Source organism: Ammodytes marinus (assembly GCF_949987685.1).
Source record: "Ammodytes marinus genome assembly, chromosome: 16".
NCBI classification, from domain to species: Eukaryota; Metazoa; Chordata; class Actinopteri; order Uranoscopiformes; family Ammodytidae; genus Ammodytes; species Ammodytes marinus.
Genome location: NC_137220.1, coordinates 13,398,758 through 13,418,051, shown reverse-complemented (window position 1 = coordinate 13,418,051; position 19,294 = coordinate 13,398,758). Strand labels below are relative to the sequence as shown.

General features: G+C 39.2%; 1 protein-coding gene across 1 annotated transcript; it reads right to left on the bottom strand.

Annotated features, from left to right (window-relative positions):
• Positions 1-5,965: 5,965 nt before the first annotated feature.
• Positions 5,966-13,075, bottom strand: kcna7 (potassium voltage-gated channel, shaker-related subfamily, member 7; the record flags this gene model as incomplete). The annotated part of the gene is made up of 2 exons (XM_080044039.1): positions 5,966-7,028; positions 12,383-13,075. The coding sequence occupies 2 exons, from the start codon at positions 13,073-13,075 to the stop codon at positions 6,087-6,089; spliced, it is 1,635 nt and encodes a 544-aa protein (XP_079900165.1). The 3' UTR covers positions 5,966-6,086.
• Positions 13,076-19,294: the final 6,219 nt, after the last annotated feature.

The following is a 19,294-nucleotide window of genomic DNA, read 5'->3' as shown; positions in this document are numbered from 1 at the left end:
CAAATATATTACTGGATGGAAAAGTTGCAACAGACACACAGAAAAAATGCACACATCACACACGATTGATGAAAGAATGACACACACACAGAGATACCAACACACTTAATCCTCTCAAAGACGAGTTAGAGATGGGCTAGGCAAGAGGGAGAAAGAGAGAGAGGGATGGGAGAGTATTCGGAGGGCGGCAGATGGCCAGAAAGACGTCAATCCTTTTCATTCTTCCCAGACAGCATGAGGGCACTGTGGGTAATTGCAAGCAGAGCTGACGTTAGCTTTGGGCCCCTGCACGTCACAGCGGGGTAACGGGGTTATGTGGACGGCAGAAATCTGAATTTGTGTGCTGAAGTTTTTCTCCTAAATGATATAAGATGCAAATGTGTGATTATGGATTCAATGAGGTCATAATCTGATCTGTGTAGCAGAAGAGAGAGAGATAGCCTTAGCTCAAGCACATGACGTGTAGATGTCACACCATGTGAAGCGACATGAGGGGGGGGGGGGGGCAGGAATTTAATCATTGCAGCCAACATCACGAGGAAACTAGTGTGTGTGTGTGTGTGTGTGTGTGTGTGTGTGTGTGTGTGTGTGTGTGTGTGTGTGTGTGTGTGTGTGTGTGTGTGTGTGTGTCTTTGTTGGGGTTATGAGGACCATCATCTGCTCCAAAACCCTGGTTCTTCATCATGTGTGTGGCCTTAAATTTACTTAGCTGGCTTTGAATAACTAAAGTTTTTAAATATCATGAATGAGTTATCTTAAATGACTTGAATAAGATGGACCAGGTCACCACTTTATTGAAAGGGCCACGAACCAGATAAGGTCATGGAAAAATAATGCTTACTTCATCATGATTTCAACACCTGGTATTCAACAAAACACAGTGTATTGGCGTGACGGGTCAGTTTTATGGCCCATCACTTTAACTGTAGACTTACTCATGAAGAAGACATGGACATTACTAATAACTCAAAGATCATGATGATTGAATACCTTACCTGGTACATTAATTAATGTATTATTCCTACTCTAAATCAGGAATAAGATACCATTAATCCTTGTGAATTACTGATAGTTCAAGAATTACTACATGAATGAAGTAATGCATTTTTTTGTAATCGATCTTGTTGATTAATAAAACATTTATTTGGTAATAAAACCAAATAAACCAAATATATCAAATCGCTGGATTTGAGAAAATAGAACCATCAAATATTTTCAATTTTTTCTTTTTAATAAAACAATGAATTGATCATCAGAAAAGCTGCAACAGAATGTTCTCTTAATTAAGTAGACTTATTGTTTCAAGTAAATGCTTCACACATGTTAACTCCATGGATCACATTGCAATAGGATATTTGTTTTTTGGTCAAATAAAAGTTTCACACATTTTAATAGAATATATTTGAACAAATATGTTTTGGCTTGACGATGCATTCACATAATACGTTAGTTCTGCTGCCAGCTTTGTAAAATAAGTCCATGATAATTTAAATAACTCTGTGTATAAGTGGTAATGTGTTATCCATTCAGTAATACTTCATATAATGTTTCCCTCCCTAAGGACTTGAACTGTGTCTTCTTTTGTATTTCATTACATGGAATGAAAATAACATAACAGGAGTCATCTGGACCACATGGCTTAAATGAACATGATCGTTTCAAGAGGAGAAATGTTGCGTTTGGTTACTCTGAAGTCTTTTAATGTCACTCGACAGGACTCAGATGCTTTGGTTTGTGCAGCGGTGCTGTTTGAAAACGTAGTCTGACATCTAGAGGCCAGATCAATCATCACATGAAGCAGACGTACAGTATGGCTCACCACACAATCTGACTTTTTACAAAGCTTTTCTTACCGACAGATATTCCATGTTCACCATCCTTTAATAGTAGGCTACTGAATACACTACAATCAAAATACTTTTAAAGAAGTTGTTTAGATTTGAGCTCACATCATCACATTCTCCCAGAGTCGCTGCACTGGGAGCGATGTGGAAGGAATTCAGAAATCCATGACATAAGAATGTGAGCTTTATTAAATAATGTTAGACATTTACAGTATATACTGTATACAGCCATGACTGTACTCAGAATATATACACGTCACACTATAGCCACACAATCAAAACAGCTTATACATCTACAGTATCCTATAATCTTTAGCTTTTCTAGCTCTATACAAAACACATTTTTGATAATGGCTGCAATCAGCCAATTATGGAGGTCTCCCTAAAAAACCTTTCTCTGCTTCCTAGTATTTTTCTAATAGTTGTACATCATGGCTGGATACACATCTTCCACATTATGCTGTTGACCTTGTAAATTCTGGCAGAATCAGTGGTTTTGGAAAAAGGAATTACTGTTTGGAACAAGTAGAGGAAATGGATAGAATATATTATCACGATATATTCACTTGACTGTATTGTACTGTGTATTTGATTACAGCATACAGTACACTGTGTTATAATGTACTAAGCAACTGGTTTAAGATAGATTGTGTGACTAAAAATGTCATGACTTCATCCTTTATCCTGCAAAAGTAATGCTGCCATAAAACCGTCCGATTCACTGATTTGCTACTTTGTCTTTAACAGCACACTAGAGAGGCATTAAAGAGGGGCTACCTCCATGCAAACAGTGTAGTGGTTGGAACATCTGTATCGTTTCATGGTATTTGATGTGATTTATACTGCAATCCCTCCCCTGTTATAGTCGTAAAAAGTGCATTCAAACGGATGGCAAAAAGGAGGATTACTTCACAGATGTCCCAATTGGACTTGATTGAAATTGTCATTTCAAAGACATCAAATAATTGACCATTAATATGTATACACACACACACACACACACACACACACACACACACACACACACACACACACACACACACACACAGTATATACATGGCCCTGCTCTTTGAAAGAGCTCTCAAAGATCGGAGTAGCAATAAGGTCACTGATGGAAGAACAAATCCCCCCCCCCAATAAAGACATTTATTTTGAGTGAAATTAGAAATTGTATCTATATTTTATTAGTATGACTGTTTTAATGTGGTTTGTCATCTTGGATAACTTTATGCACTTTAAGATGAAGTCCATTTAAATCTTGTTGTGTATTGTATAATGACAATAAAGGTTTCTCTAAATATGCAAGTTGTAACATATAAGGAAGTGGTGGTGATGGTAGGCAGATGCAGAAGAAAAGTTGTAGGCAGACGCATATTAAAATAACCGAGAATTGTCTTTACTGTTATAAAGGCTGCGCTGTACATCTGCACGATAGTCAGCTGGTAAACAGCTGATGAATAAACCACTGGTTGAATCAGTGATTTAAATGTCACTTCCCTTTTTTCTTTCCTTTTTTACGTTTAAATATCAACAGGCGGGTCATATAGAACAAGTTCCTATTCACAATGGCGGCCTAAAAAAGTGACAAAAATCAACCTCAAGGAAGGGGAGGAGGGTTAGGAGTTGAAATACATTAGACATAAAATACAATTAAATTTAACAACCAAAATAGGCAACAGGGAACACAGACAGCAGTCAACAAACACGACATGAGAAGTGCACAGTGTGAAATGAGGAAGAGAGAAATCCTTCTAGAATATGTGTCATTTGGGAATTACAATGCAGTAAACCAACTGCAGGAATCAGTGAAAATGACTGAGATGGCGTTTTTGAAGGAGAAAATGGGAATCTGTTTGTCCAGTTTGTTCCTGAATTAATGCTTTGCTCAATACAATGTGACAACTTCTGCTTTATTTCTCTATTAAGAACTTAGTGGAGTCAGCAATTCTGGAAACGCTTCTTGTCCAGTGTTAAAATTCTAGTGTTAATACTCAGCCTACTCTCTGAAAACAGGTATGCTGCTAGATACGGCATGCCTGTTTACAGAGCCTAGGCTGTGTATTAAAACCAGATTTGTTTTCAGTACAAACACAGTACGTACAGGTAGCGGATTGTAAGGAGGTATTCACTGAATTTGACAATAACTGATTTTGGCAAAAATAATTGTCCAGAATCGCTGACTACACCTTTAACTACAAATGGCATAGCAGCGAGCACTGGCCAATTTTGAGTTTTTCTTCCATAACATGGGTTCTTTCATACTAAATAAAAGTTCCAAAATGTAAAGGTATATATTTTACTAAACCTTGTCTGTTTGTGTCTGTACTTTTCTCCTATACAACCATATTTAATGGCCATTATCTCAAAATGTGTTGTTTTTTTAATACTGTGATCCAGAAATCTCAACTTCTAAAGCACTTACATCAACTAAACTTTCCATAATAATTTTTATCACTATTCTTAAGGTTATTACAGAGGGGTTTGTTCATATTTTCTTATTTTCTGATTTATAAAAACATGCCGAAAATGCAAGACAAATATCCCAAATATTTTCTGTAAAACTTTGGACTGTTGTTAAAATGAAAGAAAGTGGCTTTATTCAACATCTAGATATTTGGTTTTTGAAGACATGCAAATGTATTAATAATGAGTTAAACATTTCCAAATTTGATTATTTATTCAAACATTTAAGAAATATATATGATACAAACAAATGTTGTTTCAATGCATGTAATCAACTGGAAAAGTTTCAATATATGATATATTTAAGTTAAAAATGTAACCCTATTTACCAGCAGTGTCTCACCTTAAAGGCTGCAGATCTAGCAGCGTGACTGCGTGTGATTAACAGGTTTTAGGTGACAGTAGTAAGCGCTCATGCCTCAGATCATTGGAGTAGTAAGTATAAGTCTACTGGTAGAGAAATGTCAGCTGGCGCTATACCGCCCCTGACCTCATCTCAGCTTTCTCCATACACCTCTCCAGGCTCTATCAATTACACGATCATGTGATACTGTGTAAGCGTCTACCATACAAACTGGCATCGCACCAACTACATGAACTCTGTCCTCACCAATGTCAGCCAAAGAGCAATGTCTTTGTCTCCTGTTTTTGTCACGTCAGCACCAGATTACAGCACCGCATGTCTTCCATAACTCTAACCAGTACAAGTCATCATCACTGTACATTTAGCAGCTATTTGTGCACAGCTAGCAGCTAGAGTTAATTATACTGCAGTTTAGTACAACAGATCAGATGAATATTTAGCGGATGGATTTATAGCATGAAGGATGCAGCCATTATAGGGATTATTATACAAAGTATGTTTGTCTCTTTGAGATCATTTGAAATTTATATTGAGATTAAACATATTCCATTCGCTGCATAGTGAAGTTGCGATTTATTTACCCAAACAAAGAAGGTGGCTGGAAGTCTCACTAAGTTGGTAACTTGATCATTTTGTAGTCATTAAGGAAGTTAGATAACTATTCTTTTGGTAGTAATTATCAGGAAAGAATATACCATCAGTCAGATGATTTCATTCAAATGAATTTCCAGTGAAACCTAGTTTGTCAGTCAATGCGGAGTGCTTCAATTGAACATTGTCTACAGGAAAGTGTTAAAGTCTACATACAGCCTACAAGTTTCCAATTAATAATCCATGTATATTAACTAAATATTAGATAAAATATGTTCATAGATCAAGCTTTTTTTTCATGGGTATTATTTGTTTACCTACATTGTTCCTACTAATTTACTGACATATTTATTTCTCAGAAACTTCCTTAAAAAATGTCAGGACTAAAATAAAGCATAACCTGAATCTTCTCATACCTGGTTAATTGATTGATTTCAATCTTACAAGCAAAAGACAGCCTGCCATATTTCTTTTGGTTTATGAAACAGAGCCGTTAAGAGTAGTACTGGATCATACACTAAGGGAGTAGGACATGTCTTTAATGGAGCAGAAAGGTTTGTCAAAAGACCTGCAGGGTTTTTCAAAGATAAGCCTTTATTTATTTAGTCAGACAAAAAAAGATATCATATCAAATATCAGAGCTAATCATGCAGAGGCCTCAAATGTACAAACCGTGACCATGAGAGGCACATGGGGCTCGTGTATGTCAGTGCAATTCTTTGTGAATGTCCTGTATCACTCTGTCACTCTGATACTCTGTCCATCTTCTTGTTATGTTGATGTGAGGCAGTAGTGTTTGAGTGTTAATCTGAAAACCGTCTCGGTCAAACCTGAGTGACCAGAGGTTCTCCGAGGAAGTTAAACGCTCTTAGATCCCCTGCGGCCTGTCCGGCACAAAGCCCGGTCGGGAGGGTCCCGTTGAGGGGAGCGCAGACGCCCCTACTGTCCTGCCCACACAGCAGAGCATAGTCTCCCATGTTTTCAGGCCCCTCATCCACTCCTTCCTCATATTCTTCCTCATCATCATCATCATCATCATCATCCCCCTTGTCCCAAAGCGAAGTGGGTACGTGGTGGTACTGGGTGGTGTCCACACACTCCGTCTCGCGGTGGTAGAAATAGCTGAAGTTTGACACGATAACGGGTACTGGCAAAGAGATGGTTAGCACTCCTGCAATGGCGCACATTGAGCCCACCAATTTCCCCCCGACGGTCTCCGGGTACATGTCGCCGTAGCCGACCGTCGTCATGGACACCACAGCCCACCAGAAGGCCTCGGGGATGCTGGTGAACGCCGTGTTTGGACTGTCCACCTCAGCGAAGTATGCGGCGCTGGAAAAGATTATGACTCCGATGAAGAGGAAGAAGATGAGCAGGGCAAGCTCTCGGAGGCTGGCCTTCAGCGTCTGGCCTAATATCTGGAGGCCCTTTGAGTGACGGGAGAGCTTAAAGATCCTGAAGACCCTCACCAGCCTGATGACCCTGATCAGGGCCAGGGACACAGACGGTTGCGCATCTTTGTCCTTGGTGAGCTCTGTGCCCAGCGTGACGAAATAGGGAATGATGGCGAAGAAGTCGATGGTGTTCATGACGTCTTTGAAGAAGTGCACCTTGCTCGGAGCGCAGGCCAAGCGCACGATCAGCTCAAAGGAGAACCAGCAGATGCAGATTGTCTCCACAATGAAGAAGGGGTCCTGGAAGGGGGTCCCAGGTGGCACCAAGATGGTTTCGTTCGCGATGGTGGGGTGGGGTATGGTGGTGAATTGCTGCGAGACAAACAAAGGGAAAAATTGATACAGTTGCATTCAAAGATTTGAAAAATCTAAAGCATACTTTAAAAATGACAAAGTTTGGAAAACTCCACAAGTCAACTGTCCTTACTTGATTTTTTAGTTTTGATACCAACTAAAACTCCCTTAGTTTTAAGGAAAACTGCCGACATTTGAGCCAACTGATTTTTTGTTTTTGTTGAGATAACTTATTATTAACGTTAATGTTTAATGTTTAACTTCAAGTTTTGAGTTCTACATACTAAGACTAAGTTGTGCCAGCTCAGACAGTTTTAATATTGTTAAATGTTTGAATCAACATTTTGAACGACTTGGTTTAGTTTGTTATCTGTAGGACTGACAGATAATTAGTTGGCACAATTGTTATTGTTTGAAATTCTTAGTTTGTAGAGTTCAACATCTGAACTTTGTTATTATGTACTTTCATATACATATTATATGAAAGATACATTTTCATTAATGACAAGTCATAGCTACAAAAGGTAATTAAATGGCTCAAATGTAGGCTGCTTTCGTTAAAACGTTAATTTTAGTTGGCCTCAAACTCAAAAGTCTTTCAAACTTTTTCATTTTATCAGTGTATTTGCGACCATCTGGACAGATACCACTCATATTCTACCTTCTGTTGGAAAGAGAAATATGAGATTAGAAGGTATGGATGTAATAAATGTCTCCATGGAGATGTAAGCAAAAAGAAAACAAGGGCACAGTGAGAAAGTGAGGATTATTATGAGACTTTGTCCTCAGCACATTTTGACATCTGTCATACGAATCTGTACGAGCCTGTGAGATCTGTGATACTGTGCTAACTATTTTGCCTCTCCGTTTTCACCTTGAGGCTTTATTTTTCCTTGCAGACTTTTATATAAATCAGTTTCTCTATATTTAAACGCTCACACAAAAAGACATCAAGTTCATGTGACTCTGGGTTGCGTTACACCCCAGACACTGGCACGGATGAGGCATCTGACACTTCAGTGGACCCGGCCCGCATGTTTTTTTCTAGGAAGTAGGTGCAGGTTTGAAATGACTTGGCATTAGTGTCTTTTAACAAGTTAGATAGAGTTACCGTAAGCTTGTGGCCCTGCAGTATATTTATGTTTTTATGTTTCTCTCCCTGTCCGTCAGCCTCATGTCCTCATGTCTGCGTCTAATTACAACATTCAAACTGATACATTTTTAAAAGGCCTGTTCACCCAAATCACAAAACGCATATCTTCGCACATATGATTAATGTTCACTAGCACTCAAGATCATGTAGTTTTTCTTAATAGATTTGCTGATTTCAGCCACTGCTAAAATAATACTATCAGTCTTATACGAACACCTGTGAAATATAATGAAATCTTACATACTATCTCTGCCATAAATTCTGCCTTTACAAAAATGTTATACAGGTGTTAAATCAGAAGTGTTTCTAATGTTTTCCCTACTCCTCTGACAGACATAATGTTGTGTAATTCAACACAACTGCAAACAACAACCTAAGTTGTAAACATATTCTGACAGTGGCGACAAAACAGACATTTTGTGTCTGTTGTTCAGACCATAATTAAGAGAATAAACCCTGTTTTTAGTTCAATAAATAATCCAATCATCCATTAGCAAATGTTAGCATGTGTTCACACTAAACTAGCTTCTTAACATCAGTTAAGATGTTGCATTGCATGTTTGTTAGCATATTTGAGTGCCTTAGTACTAGGGCTGGGTTTTGAAAAGACGGTACGATACGCATCATGATACATGGGTAATGTTATGATATATTGCAATACCTTGCGATACTATGCGTATTGCAATATAATGTGATATTCGGTTTTGTTTTTGGAAAGGGACTGCTGTAATTTTGTCATTCATGTCGGCCATGTTACTTCCAGCTTTCACTTTGCCACAACATTGGGAATAGCAACCGGCAATTCAAGCCATACTGCAACATCTACATTTTCTTTTTTAAATATCGCTTTTTGGACCTGGGAAATCAATATAGATCTCACAAATATAAATATCATCATATATTGCCGTAGCGATTTTTTAAGCACAGCCCTGAAAAAAACATTTAACAAGATGAAGAGTCTTGTTAAATGATTTTTGATACTTCAGGCACAACACATATCTGCATTCATAGATAGCCAACCACTATGTTAGTGATGATACATGATTCCTCAGCCATCTATGAAACATTTAACTTGTCATATAAAACTAAACCAATGTTGTTAGATTTTTTCCAGCATATAGTGAATGAGTGAAGTTATTACACATGGACGGCTGTCTGTGTAGTTTTTGGGTTTGTTTACGTAGCGTACAAAAGCGTCACATTCTCCGATCACATGAGCATATCTATCTTTGTATCGGAGTAACAGAGTGGTGTTGGTGGTGATGGGGAACATAAATCCAGGCTACAGCCAGTACCTCCACATACCCGTGTGTGTGTGTGTGTGTGTGTGTGTGTGTGTGTGTGTGTGTGTGTGTGTGTGTGTGTGTGTGTGTGTGTGTGTGTGTGTGTGTGTGTGTGTGTGTGTGTGTGTGTGTGTGTGTGTGTGTGTGTGTGTTGGAGGCTAATCTAATTTCTTGCCGGTCATCAGAAAAGTTGATCTGCTTGCCTCTTTTCCATTCTGTTTTCAGTGTGAAGTAACTGTGAGTCACACCGTTTATTAATACAGACGTTCGTTGTGATGTGTTGATGTGCTCTTATGGTTGTCCTTTCACTATATATAGCCCTTTAGATCTCCAAGGAGTAACCTGAGAATAGCCCATTTCTTTCCCCTTCACTTCACACTTGCTTCTTAACTTCCACTCTCTCTATCACTATCTCCTCTTAGTACTTTTGAGATGTCCACTCTACCTTAACGCTATGGCAGTTGTCCCTGAGTGGCCCGACAAGGCCTGTCATCTCCACAATGTATCATCTAACCAGTGTTGATGGCAGCATTTTTAGATTTAAATTTAGTCTTTAGACTAAAATAAATATACGTATAGTAATGTTGTATCCTTTATAGTTTTAGTAGACGACAACTCAAAACATTTTAGTCATTACTTTTAGACAAAATGTCTGTCCCTCTAAAACTAATTAATTTAGTCCAAATCAGGTATCGGTTATTGCAATCAAGGTGACAGTATCAAGGTTTAAAAAGTATTCAAAAAAACTTGCTGATCTACTAAGATAAGGATGGAGTATCTTCATCATCAAATAGCCTTTAATTAAATTCATCATGTCCAACGTAAGATTATTCTCTTCAAATAAATAATTTAACTTCTTTCATATTCATTTCAGCTAATGGAAAAGTACTAAGCAGCCTTTGTTTGGTTTGTAAAATATTTTCATCACTTAAAATTACAAAGATTTCTTAAAAGATTTATGTTACTTTTGAAGTACTTACTCTTCTTGCCTTTTTTGTTTCTTATGGTTTATTTTTTTAGTATAGCTATGTACAGTATGTCTATGTTTTTAGTCTGCTCAAAATAATAATAATAAAAACAAATTCATCGTCAACAAAGACGCTACTTTCTCCGTAACAGTTGTGTCAATTAAACTCTTAGCTGTTTGACTTCAGCGGCTTTCTTATGCTCCCTCCCCCGGACTACACTCCAACCAATAAGTGTGATCAATGTGTGCCAGTGTGATCTCATCTACGAAAACAAAAAATACATTAAGTCATGGTTTTTATTATCAAAGATCTATTTTTAGCTTGTCAATGTCTCCTTGCTCTTGTTTTTACAGTAGTGGTTTAACTACCCTGCTCTTCTCCTTCATTCCTTTCCCTCAATCTGAGTGGATCAGATTTAACGACTTAAAGTCCAAAATAATCTCAGGAAGCACCTCGCCTCATCTCCTCTTCTCTATCGGCCTTTGCTTTCCTTTTCCTCGATCTCTTAATATCTATTTCTCTAGTGATCCTTCAGTTTCACTTTCCTGTTTTCTCCTTAATGTTAAAGCCTCTGGAAACCTGGTCTAAAATAGTAGAAAGGGTTAGGGTGAGGGTTATCAAAGTTGGGTGATCAATAAGCATTAGAAAAATCTGATTGAAAATAAATGTTTCTTGATACTATTACAAAAATAAGCTTTTTAACTGTCTGGAGTCTAGACAGTTAAAACCGTTTTTTCACAAAGTCCTGTGACCGTTTCACAGGACTGTGTGGGGTGGCCCTATCAAACGTTCTCCATGGCAAAAGTCATTGTTTTTATAGAATGTTCGGGTAGAGAACTCCCGTGATTGGTGCAAAGTACTTACGATGTCATAAGAACCAGAGCATAGTCTGCTTCATCTAAACCAAATGTTTGTAAAGTTTATCAAACTTCAACGACAATATCGGTCATTTGGATTGATATATGCCTAACTCTTTTCAGATGTTTACTATCATGCAATTTACTCCTCATATAACATAGTTAAAAGTATTTTGTGGATTGGGATTAACAGGGGCTTTAAAAGTAGATAAAAACGTCTCCACTCCACACTACAAGGTGATACCTGTCAGCACCTGTTGTCCTATTATCACCTCATCACTTACTCGCAGTGTTAACCTTTTGCTCCCTTGGCTCCCTGCTCGTTCCTTTACCCACCTGGTCGTCTTTGTGCCTCTTTTATGTGAATGTCCACCTCCATCCGTAGCCTTGTGATTCCTCTTTGTGTCTCCCTATCATTAATAAGTGGCTGTATATGTAGTACGTGTCATATTAAGGGTGTTTTCAAACTTGATAGTTTGCTTCTAGAACGCTTACTTTGTTCGCACCAGATGCGAGATTTATACATTGGTTTGTTTTTCAAAAAGTTCAGTTCTCTTTCACATCTATTGTTTCCTCTGGTCCAAATCAGTTGGTGAAGCGAACAAAAATGCAGTGGCATAAGCCACGTGAGAAGAACATTCTTTTCACTCATTGGTCAGATGTGTCTGGGGAGTAGTTTCTACAGTAATCTCCTCATCCAGCGACACCTTGTCGCTGGCTATGGAAGCTTGTTTAGCTCAAGAATACTCTTGCTTCCTGCAGTTTGGTCGGATCACGTTCTCTCCACAATACCACTGCACCAGAGTAGGATGACTGTGTTCTCAACCGGCAAAACAATATATATTTCCGAATGATTTTAGACAACCCTGAACTGGACCGTACTTCACCTTGCCGACCTCCCATTATTACAGTAACTTTTTTGAACTAAGATCAAATAAATAAACACATTTCTGCCATAAATTGACACAGAAAAAGCACAGATTGGTGCAGAGAAATTTACCAGAATGCAGGAAATTAAGTGAAGTGTAGGACCCCCAGACTCCCCCGCTTAATGTTTGCCCCCCAAAGTTGAAACGAAACCTACGCCCATGAATAAAAGCACCATCCTCACCTCCCTCAGTTCCTTCTCCTGCCTGAACTCTGGCAGCGTCTCCAGGCAGAAGATGAGAATGGAGACCACGATCACCACAACGCTGATGATGGCGATGATCCGAGCTCCGTGGGACGACTCGGGATTCTCAAACAGCATCCAGAGGCGCCGCTGCAGTGCGTTAGTGGGAAGGGGCCTCTCCTCCTCCTTGGGGAAACCTTCATCTTCTTTGTATCGGTCGATTGTCTCCTCTCCGAGCTCGTAGAATCGCAGCTCGTCGAGGAACATATCCAGAGGCACGTTGGCGGGCCTCCGGAGTCTCCCACCTGACTGGTAGAAATACAAGATGGCGTCGAAGCACACGCGGTTCCTGTCCAGGTAGAGTTCGTTACGCGTAGGGTCAAAGTAGCGCACGCGGCGGCGCGGGTCGCCCAGCAGGGTGTCCGGGAACTGGGCAAGAGTGCGAAGCTGAGTCTCATAACGCATTCCTGACACATTTATGGCCAGACGTTCGCTCAAAGCGCAGCCGACTTTCCATCGACAGCGACGCTGCTTGGCCTCTTTGCTTGGCTCCTTCTCGCCGCTCTCCTTCTCAAGCTTGTTGTGCTTGTCTTTGGTCCATTTGTCTTCATCGCCAATTTCCTCAGAATGGTCTTGAGTCTGTCCACCTACTGTACCTCCTCCCGTGTCTCCTCCGCTGTCTAGATCATCCATCCCTCAGTCTTTAGTTGTCTGTCTGTGTTGTCTTAATGTTCTCTTTCTGTCTCTTGCCTTTGGAGAAAACAAATGAAAGTTAAGATGGCAATTAAGAACAACAAAAATGTTGGGAAACTTACATTTTCAATGCAACTTTCATCAATAGATTTTTTAGTTTTGAGGCCAACTAAAGCTCTTAGGAAAAACTGCCTAAACTTGAGACAACTCTTTATCTTTTGTTGTGATAACTTACTATACATTTGTAATAAAAATGTATATTTCATATGTAGGGGAGAGTGGCCTAAGTTGTGCCGGTGGGCAAGTTGTGCCACCCCTTGTTTCTAGAAAACCATAGAAGAAATTGGAAATGTGACCACATATTTAAGAAGAGCCATCCATTAAACTCATCCTGTAAAGAAGGGAGAAACATGGAATAAGATATAAGCACATTTAAGCTAAAACAATTTTTTTTTTTGCCTTTCAAAGTAAAATTTCCATGATCAAGGTTTTTTGATTACTGTGTCTGAACAATTATAGACACGTTTTAAAACATTTGACACATGTCTTAGTGCTTTAGTATGCTACACTTTGTGTCTATATAGTTAGCACGATGTCAGCCCTAAACTGCTGCATCATGGTTATTATCCAAAATTCTGGGGATGGGGTGATTTGTGCCAGAGGGCCTAGGTGAGTAATAAGTAAGTAAGTAAGTACAATGTATTTATAAAAGCACATTTATAACAGTTTGCACTGTCCAAAGTGCTTTACATAGTGCATTCAGTAGGTAAAAAATGAAGGTAAAATAACAATAACAAAAATAAAAGACGTAAAGCCCAGACATCCACATATGAACAAAGATAGTAGTGCAGAGGTAAGATAGTTAATGGGGAGGAAAAACCAGGGTGTACAGATGGGTTTTGAGCCATGATTTAAAGGCAGAAATGGAGAGGGAATCGCATATGCCAGGTGGTAGTTGGTTCTACAAGGGTGGAGTAGCTAGTGCAAAGTACATTTCTGGGTGTTGTGCCATTGGCATGGCTGTATACGCTGGTCACCAAAAGAAAGTGATTGTCTACAGTAGCTCAGAAGAGACTGACATCTCCATTCCACTTAACGACACCACTGATTAGAGTTCAGATGGCCAGAAAGATGATGATGGTGACTTTGTCATTGTGAGCTTTGCAGGCAAAACCACCTAAATCTGCTAGGCCTTGTTTAAGAAAATTGACCTTCAATCTTTGTAAAATATTTACTTTATATAAATCTTAAATAAGTGATTGTCTAATGGATTTGTCTTGCATTACAGTTTATGAGATATATATCAATGGCACAATTTACCTCATGGTATTTTCTCCAATGGCACAACTTACACCACACCGGGGGCAAGTTGTGCCACAAGACAACTTTTTTTCCGAAAGCTATATTTCTTCAACAGTTTATTCCAGATCCAAAGTTTTTATTGCCAGGGATGCACAACACCCTGAAATATATGTATATATTTGAGTTGGAGACTATACTGTCAAGGCCTCACTTTAAAGTCACTTTGAGTAAAAAGTGGCACAACTTAGGCCACTCTCCCCTATATAAACAAATTCAAAGGTAATTTGAAGGTACATTGCATATGAATGATAATTTATCTTGACAAAAGATAATTAGTCGGCTCAAATGTAGACAGTTTTCCTTAAAACGTAATATTTTGAGTTGGCTCAAAGCTCAAAAATGTACTGTAGACATTGCCATTTTACAGTGTATACAGAGTATTATTTACTCTGTCTTTTTTAATGCTATTTATATGCCTGGATTTCCGTTTTCCCCATTTCTGATCCAATAACAGAGAATCACCAATTGTTACCTTAAGGATATTTTGGATTTGATGGATAACATATAAAAAGAAAGGGAAGAAAGAAAGCTTCGTAGATAACAGATATGTTTTTATTGTGTCATACATTAGATTACAATACATAGTAAGTAATTTTAACTAGTTTTTACTTTTTTAATTTTTATTTTCTTACAGCTTTTTGATTACTATTTTTGTGCACAATGATCTATTCCTCAGTGAAAAATTGTCCCTTACAAGTTTCTTTGATTTCGTTATCAAGTCAAATAAAACATTATTTTCAGAATATTAGAGAAATGATTTAGTTTGTATTACAATTCATTATTAAGAAATGAAATGGAATGTAGATTGTTACATTAGACAATATTAAAGACAACTTTCAAAACAGAGCAGAATATGTATTAAAATGTCCCTAGTTTTGAGTAGAATTAGTACAATTATTAGAAAAGTTTCCACCATATTCTGCTACACTTAACTATTAACGACATCATGCAAAAAGCTCATACATGCATTCGGCTTCATGCTCATCACCGTATCCAGTAGAAATCTCCTCCTCTCACCCGTCTGCCTTCCACAGCTGCTGATTCAAACTAACCACACCTCCAGACAGACAGTTACCATGACTCACCTACTCTACCTCCACCTCTAACACCTTAAGGTGCCTTTTGGGTCGACCCTTGCTTCCTTCCTTCGGGGACAGTTTGTGTATCAATCCCACTCATCATGTTGTCCAGACGACCCCATCTCCTGCTACTAGTCCATGATAATATTGCCCCATACCGTGTCACGTTCAGGACGTTTGGGAGTTGGCAGTGACAGCGGGGTGGCTACTTCAGGGGCAGTGCTGCGGTGTTAATCTGCAGTGCTGGTGAAGTTGGTAAAGTTATGCTTGTTTGTAGGTCACTCACTGTCTACACTTGCTCCCCTGTGCTCTCTCTCACGCTCAGCAAAGCCTTGGGGAATGCTGTCAGGGTCGAAATTTAATCTCAGACCATCTCAACCGCCAAACGCACCGCTGCCCCCTTCTGCTGCCCTATTCCTGCCCCCAGCAACCCCCACTGCCCTGAAATGTCAACCTTTTAACCCCTTCACTCCACCTTAAACATACTCTACGTTTTTGCTCAAAGGGGTTTGCATTTGAACTTGCACTCAACACTCAAATAGAAGAGGCCAAAACGATTAGGGCCAGACACTGCAGGTGAATAGGGTAATATTTATTGATATTATAATGAAATGTTGCCAGTTGATTACTTTAATTAAAACAATGTTTCTTTTTGGAATACAATTTTTTCAGAAGGGTTTGAATGAATATGCAAATTTGGCAATATATAACTAATTATACGTACACTTGCATTTCTTTAAGAAAACAAAAATCTATATGTTGGTTAAAGCAAGAGTTCAAATCTTAATTTCATTTTGACATCATATTAGTGCCAAAGGTTTTAACAGAACAGATTTTGGTTACAGCCTTTCTATAAGACGCAAACAGACAAGGTTTAGTAAAATAAACACCAATATGTACTTTTTGGACATTTTATTCATACTATTATGAAAGAATAAATGTTAAAAAAACAAAATAGACAAAAATCTCAAAATTGACCAGTGCTTTGAAAAAATATGTTTTTGCCTGACGTGTCTCGCCTTAAGGAAACAATGGAGGATTTTTCAAAAAGTTGTGGTTGTAATGAACATGATTTACGCTCCAGAAAGAGACCACAAACATGTGCTTTGTGTTTCTCCTCGGTTTCTGTCTCTAACTGCTTCCATATGTCTACTGTCATCACACGTTTTAAATCACATTGGGCTTTTTGACTGTGGCTTGTGCTAAAAATTGCCACAAATAAAATGTAAAAAAAGATACAAACTTAAACTTGACCTCATTTGATATTATAAATCTGAATGTCTATGGTTATTTTAGACACTTTAGACACTGAAGTGTAAATATGCTTGGCCAATCGTTTTGGCCAAGCATATCTGTGTCCCCGTGCAGTAAACCCAACACTTCCCATAACAGGATTTAATGACATAAGGAAATGTTGCCTTCACAGACTCCATGTACATTCCAGTTTCTGACTTTTCAGACTCATAACATTTGGTAATTGATTCTGGAGAACACTTGTTTTATCAAAATCAGTGAACATCTAATTCCACTACCTATCCGTAGGCTACTGTGCGTGTGCTGAAAACATGAATCTAGTGTTAAAACACAGCATATAGGCTATGTAAACGGGCATGTGGCTATATATGGTGGACCCCCGTTGTTTACATATCCTTTGCTGCCAAAAAAAAGCTCTGTCCCATTCGAGGGGCCGCAGCCTACGAAGGCTGCATTTGAAGACCAATTGCCACAGCGGTGCGCAAAGGCTTGTCCCATTTGGAAGGCTCCTCTATATGCGGCCGAGAAATGCAGCCTTCGTTTCACGGTTTTGAAGGGTCCAACAGATGTATCCTTCGCGGCCCAACAAATCCCAAGATTCATTGCGTTTTTTTCAGAGATGGCATAAAATAAAATAAAAAATAACAAATCAGCAACGTGTTGCTCCATCTTCTTAACTTTTATCTTCCTTTCTTTTTTTCTTGTCTTTTCTTTTATTTCTTCTTGTACAATTTTTTCTTTTCGTCTAGTAGGCAACTTCTTTTTATTTTTTCCTCCGTTGACAAGGCTGTCTCCGTTGGCAGCAATCAGGGTTGCTAGGCAGCACAGGAGCGGCGAGTCGTCACGCAAGGTAACGGCTTGTTACACAAACCGGAAATGCTCGTAAACGGAGACCTGCAGAGACCGTCTCATTTAATGACGCTCGTTCGGCCTTCGATTCGGCCTTCACGGGCTTTGGCCTTCATACACCGCGTAGACCGCGTCCTTAGAAGGATGCAGCCCCTCGATTGGGACACGGCCGAAGGCTGCTTTTCTCGGCCGCATATGAAGGAGCCTTCCAAATAGGGAGAGGCACCTATTTGCGGACCTATGGGGGAGCGGAGCTCCACCGGAAACACAAAATCTTCTTCTTCGTTTTGTTTTACTGCCGGTGATCACCCAGCGTTTCTTCTTCGTTTTGTTTTACTGGCGGCGATCACCTAGCGGTGAATAATAACAAGACACAGTTTCCACCGGCTATGGTGCTAATAGACAGTAAAATAAGTCACTTTGTTAAGGGTCCCAAGTGGCCAGGACGGTGGTTTAAAGTAGCTGTTGAGGTAGAAGATGAATGACGCAACAAAGCTTTGTGTAGGCCTATATCTTCCGAAATCCGCCACCACATTAAAATAAACAACTAATTTTAAAAAGTAGTGAAAGACATATAACGTCTGACACATAAGGTGACAGTTTCCATTGTAGATCCTGATTGATTTATTACCAGATCCCTTGTCCTCTAGTGATCACAGTTTTAATTATTATATTATTTCTATATTCATATACGGCTATTTAACGAGGCTCAATCGTCTGTGACTTTGTGATCACGCAAGTAACGATCGCGTGCAGCCGCAGAATGAGATACATACAATACAATAGGTTTATTAATAAGAACACAGTTAGCATTAGCCTGCACTGCTGCAACAAGGCTCCAACTGACACTACGTAAAGGCTATTTACAGCTTTGTTTAAGAGGAAAAGACAAGCATTCGTTCATCTTCTACCTCAACATCTACTTTTTACCACCGTCCTGGCCACTTGGGACCCTTAACAAACTGACTTATTTTACTGTCTACTAGCACCATAACCGGTGGAAACTGTGTCTTGTTATTATTCACCGCTAGGTGAACGCCGGCAGTAAAACAAAAAGAAGAAACGCTGGGTGGTCGCCGCCAGTAAAAAAAAACGAAGAAGAAATTTTGTATTTCCGGTGGAGCTCCGTTTCTCCATGGGTCTGCAAATAGGTACTCTTGCATGGGTCTGCAAATAGAGCTGTTAAGCGGAAGTGGCTTACTTCCGGGACATGGGACCTCTCGGCTCGAAAAATTACAACGGTAGTCAATGGAAAGAAATTTATTATTTTCTGGTCCCAGTCATGAAATGCCTTTTATTACACATATGTTTTGTATGGATTTAGATGGTATTTTTTCGTGCAAAGAATGGAACAATTTAGCGAGTAGAAGCTGGATACGGTCAGGTTTTGTGCAGAGCGCTTTTGTGGACTACAGCTCTTCGCTGCTCTTGACACTTATGATATACGTCACCACCACTCGCACCAGCTTAGCTCAGAAACATGGCTGTGTCTTGCTCTTTACCGCCTTCTTTCAATGACAAGACAAACGTCTTCAGCGTGGCGAAAACCACTACACAAGTGGAAATGTGGAGAGTTTCAATTTCTCGAGTGGGGAGATTGTTGGCGTTGTCCACGCCAGCCATTAGCATTAGCATTAGCACTGTCAGTCGAGAAGTGGAGGGAATGTGTTGAGGT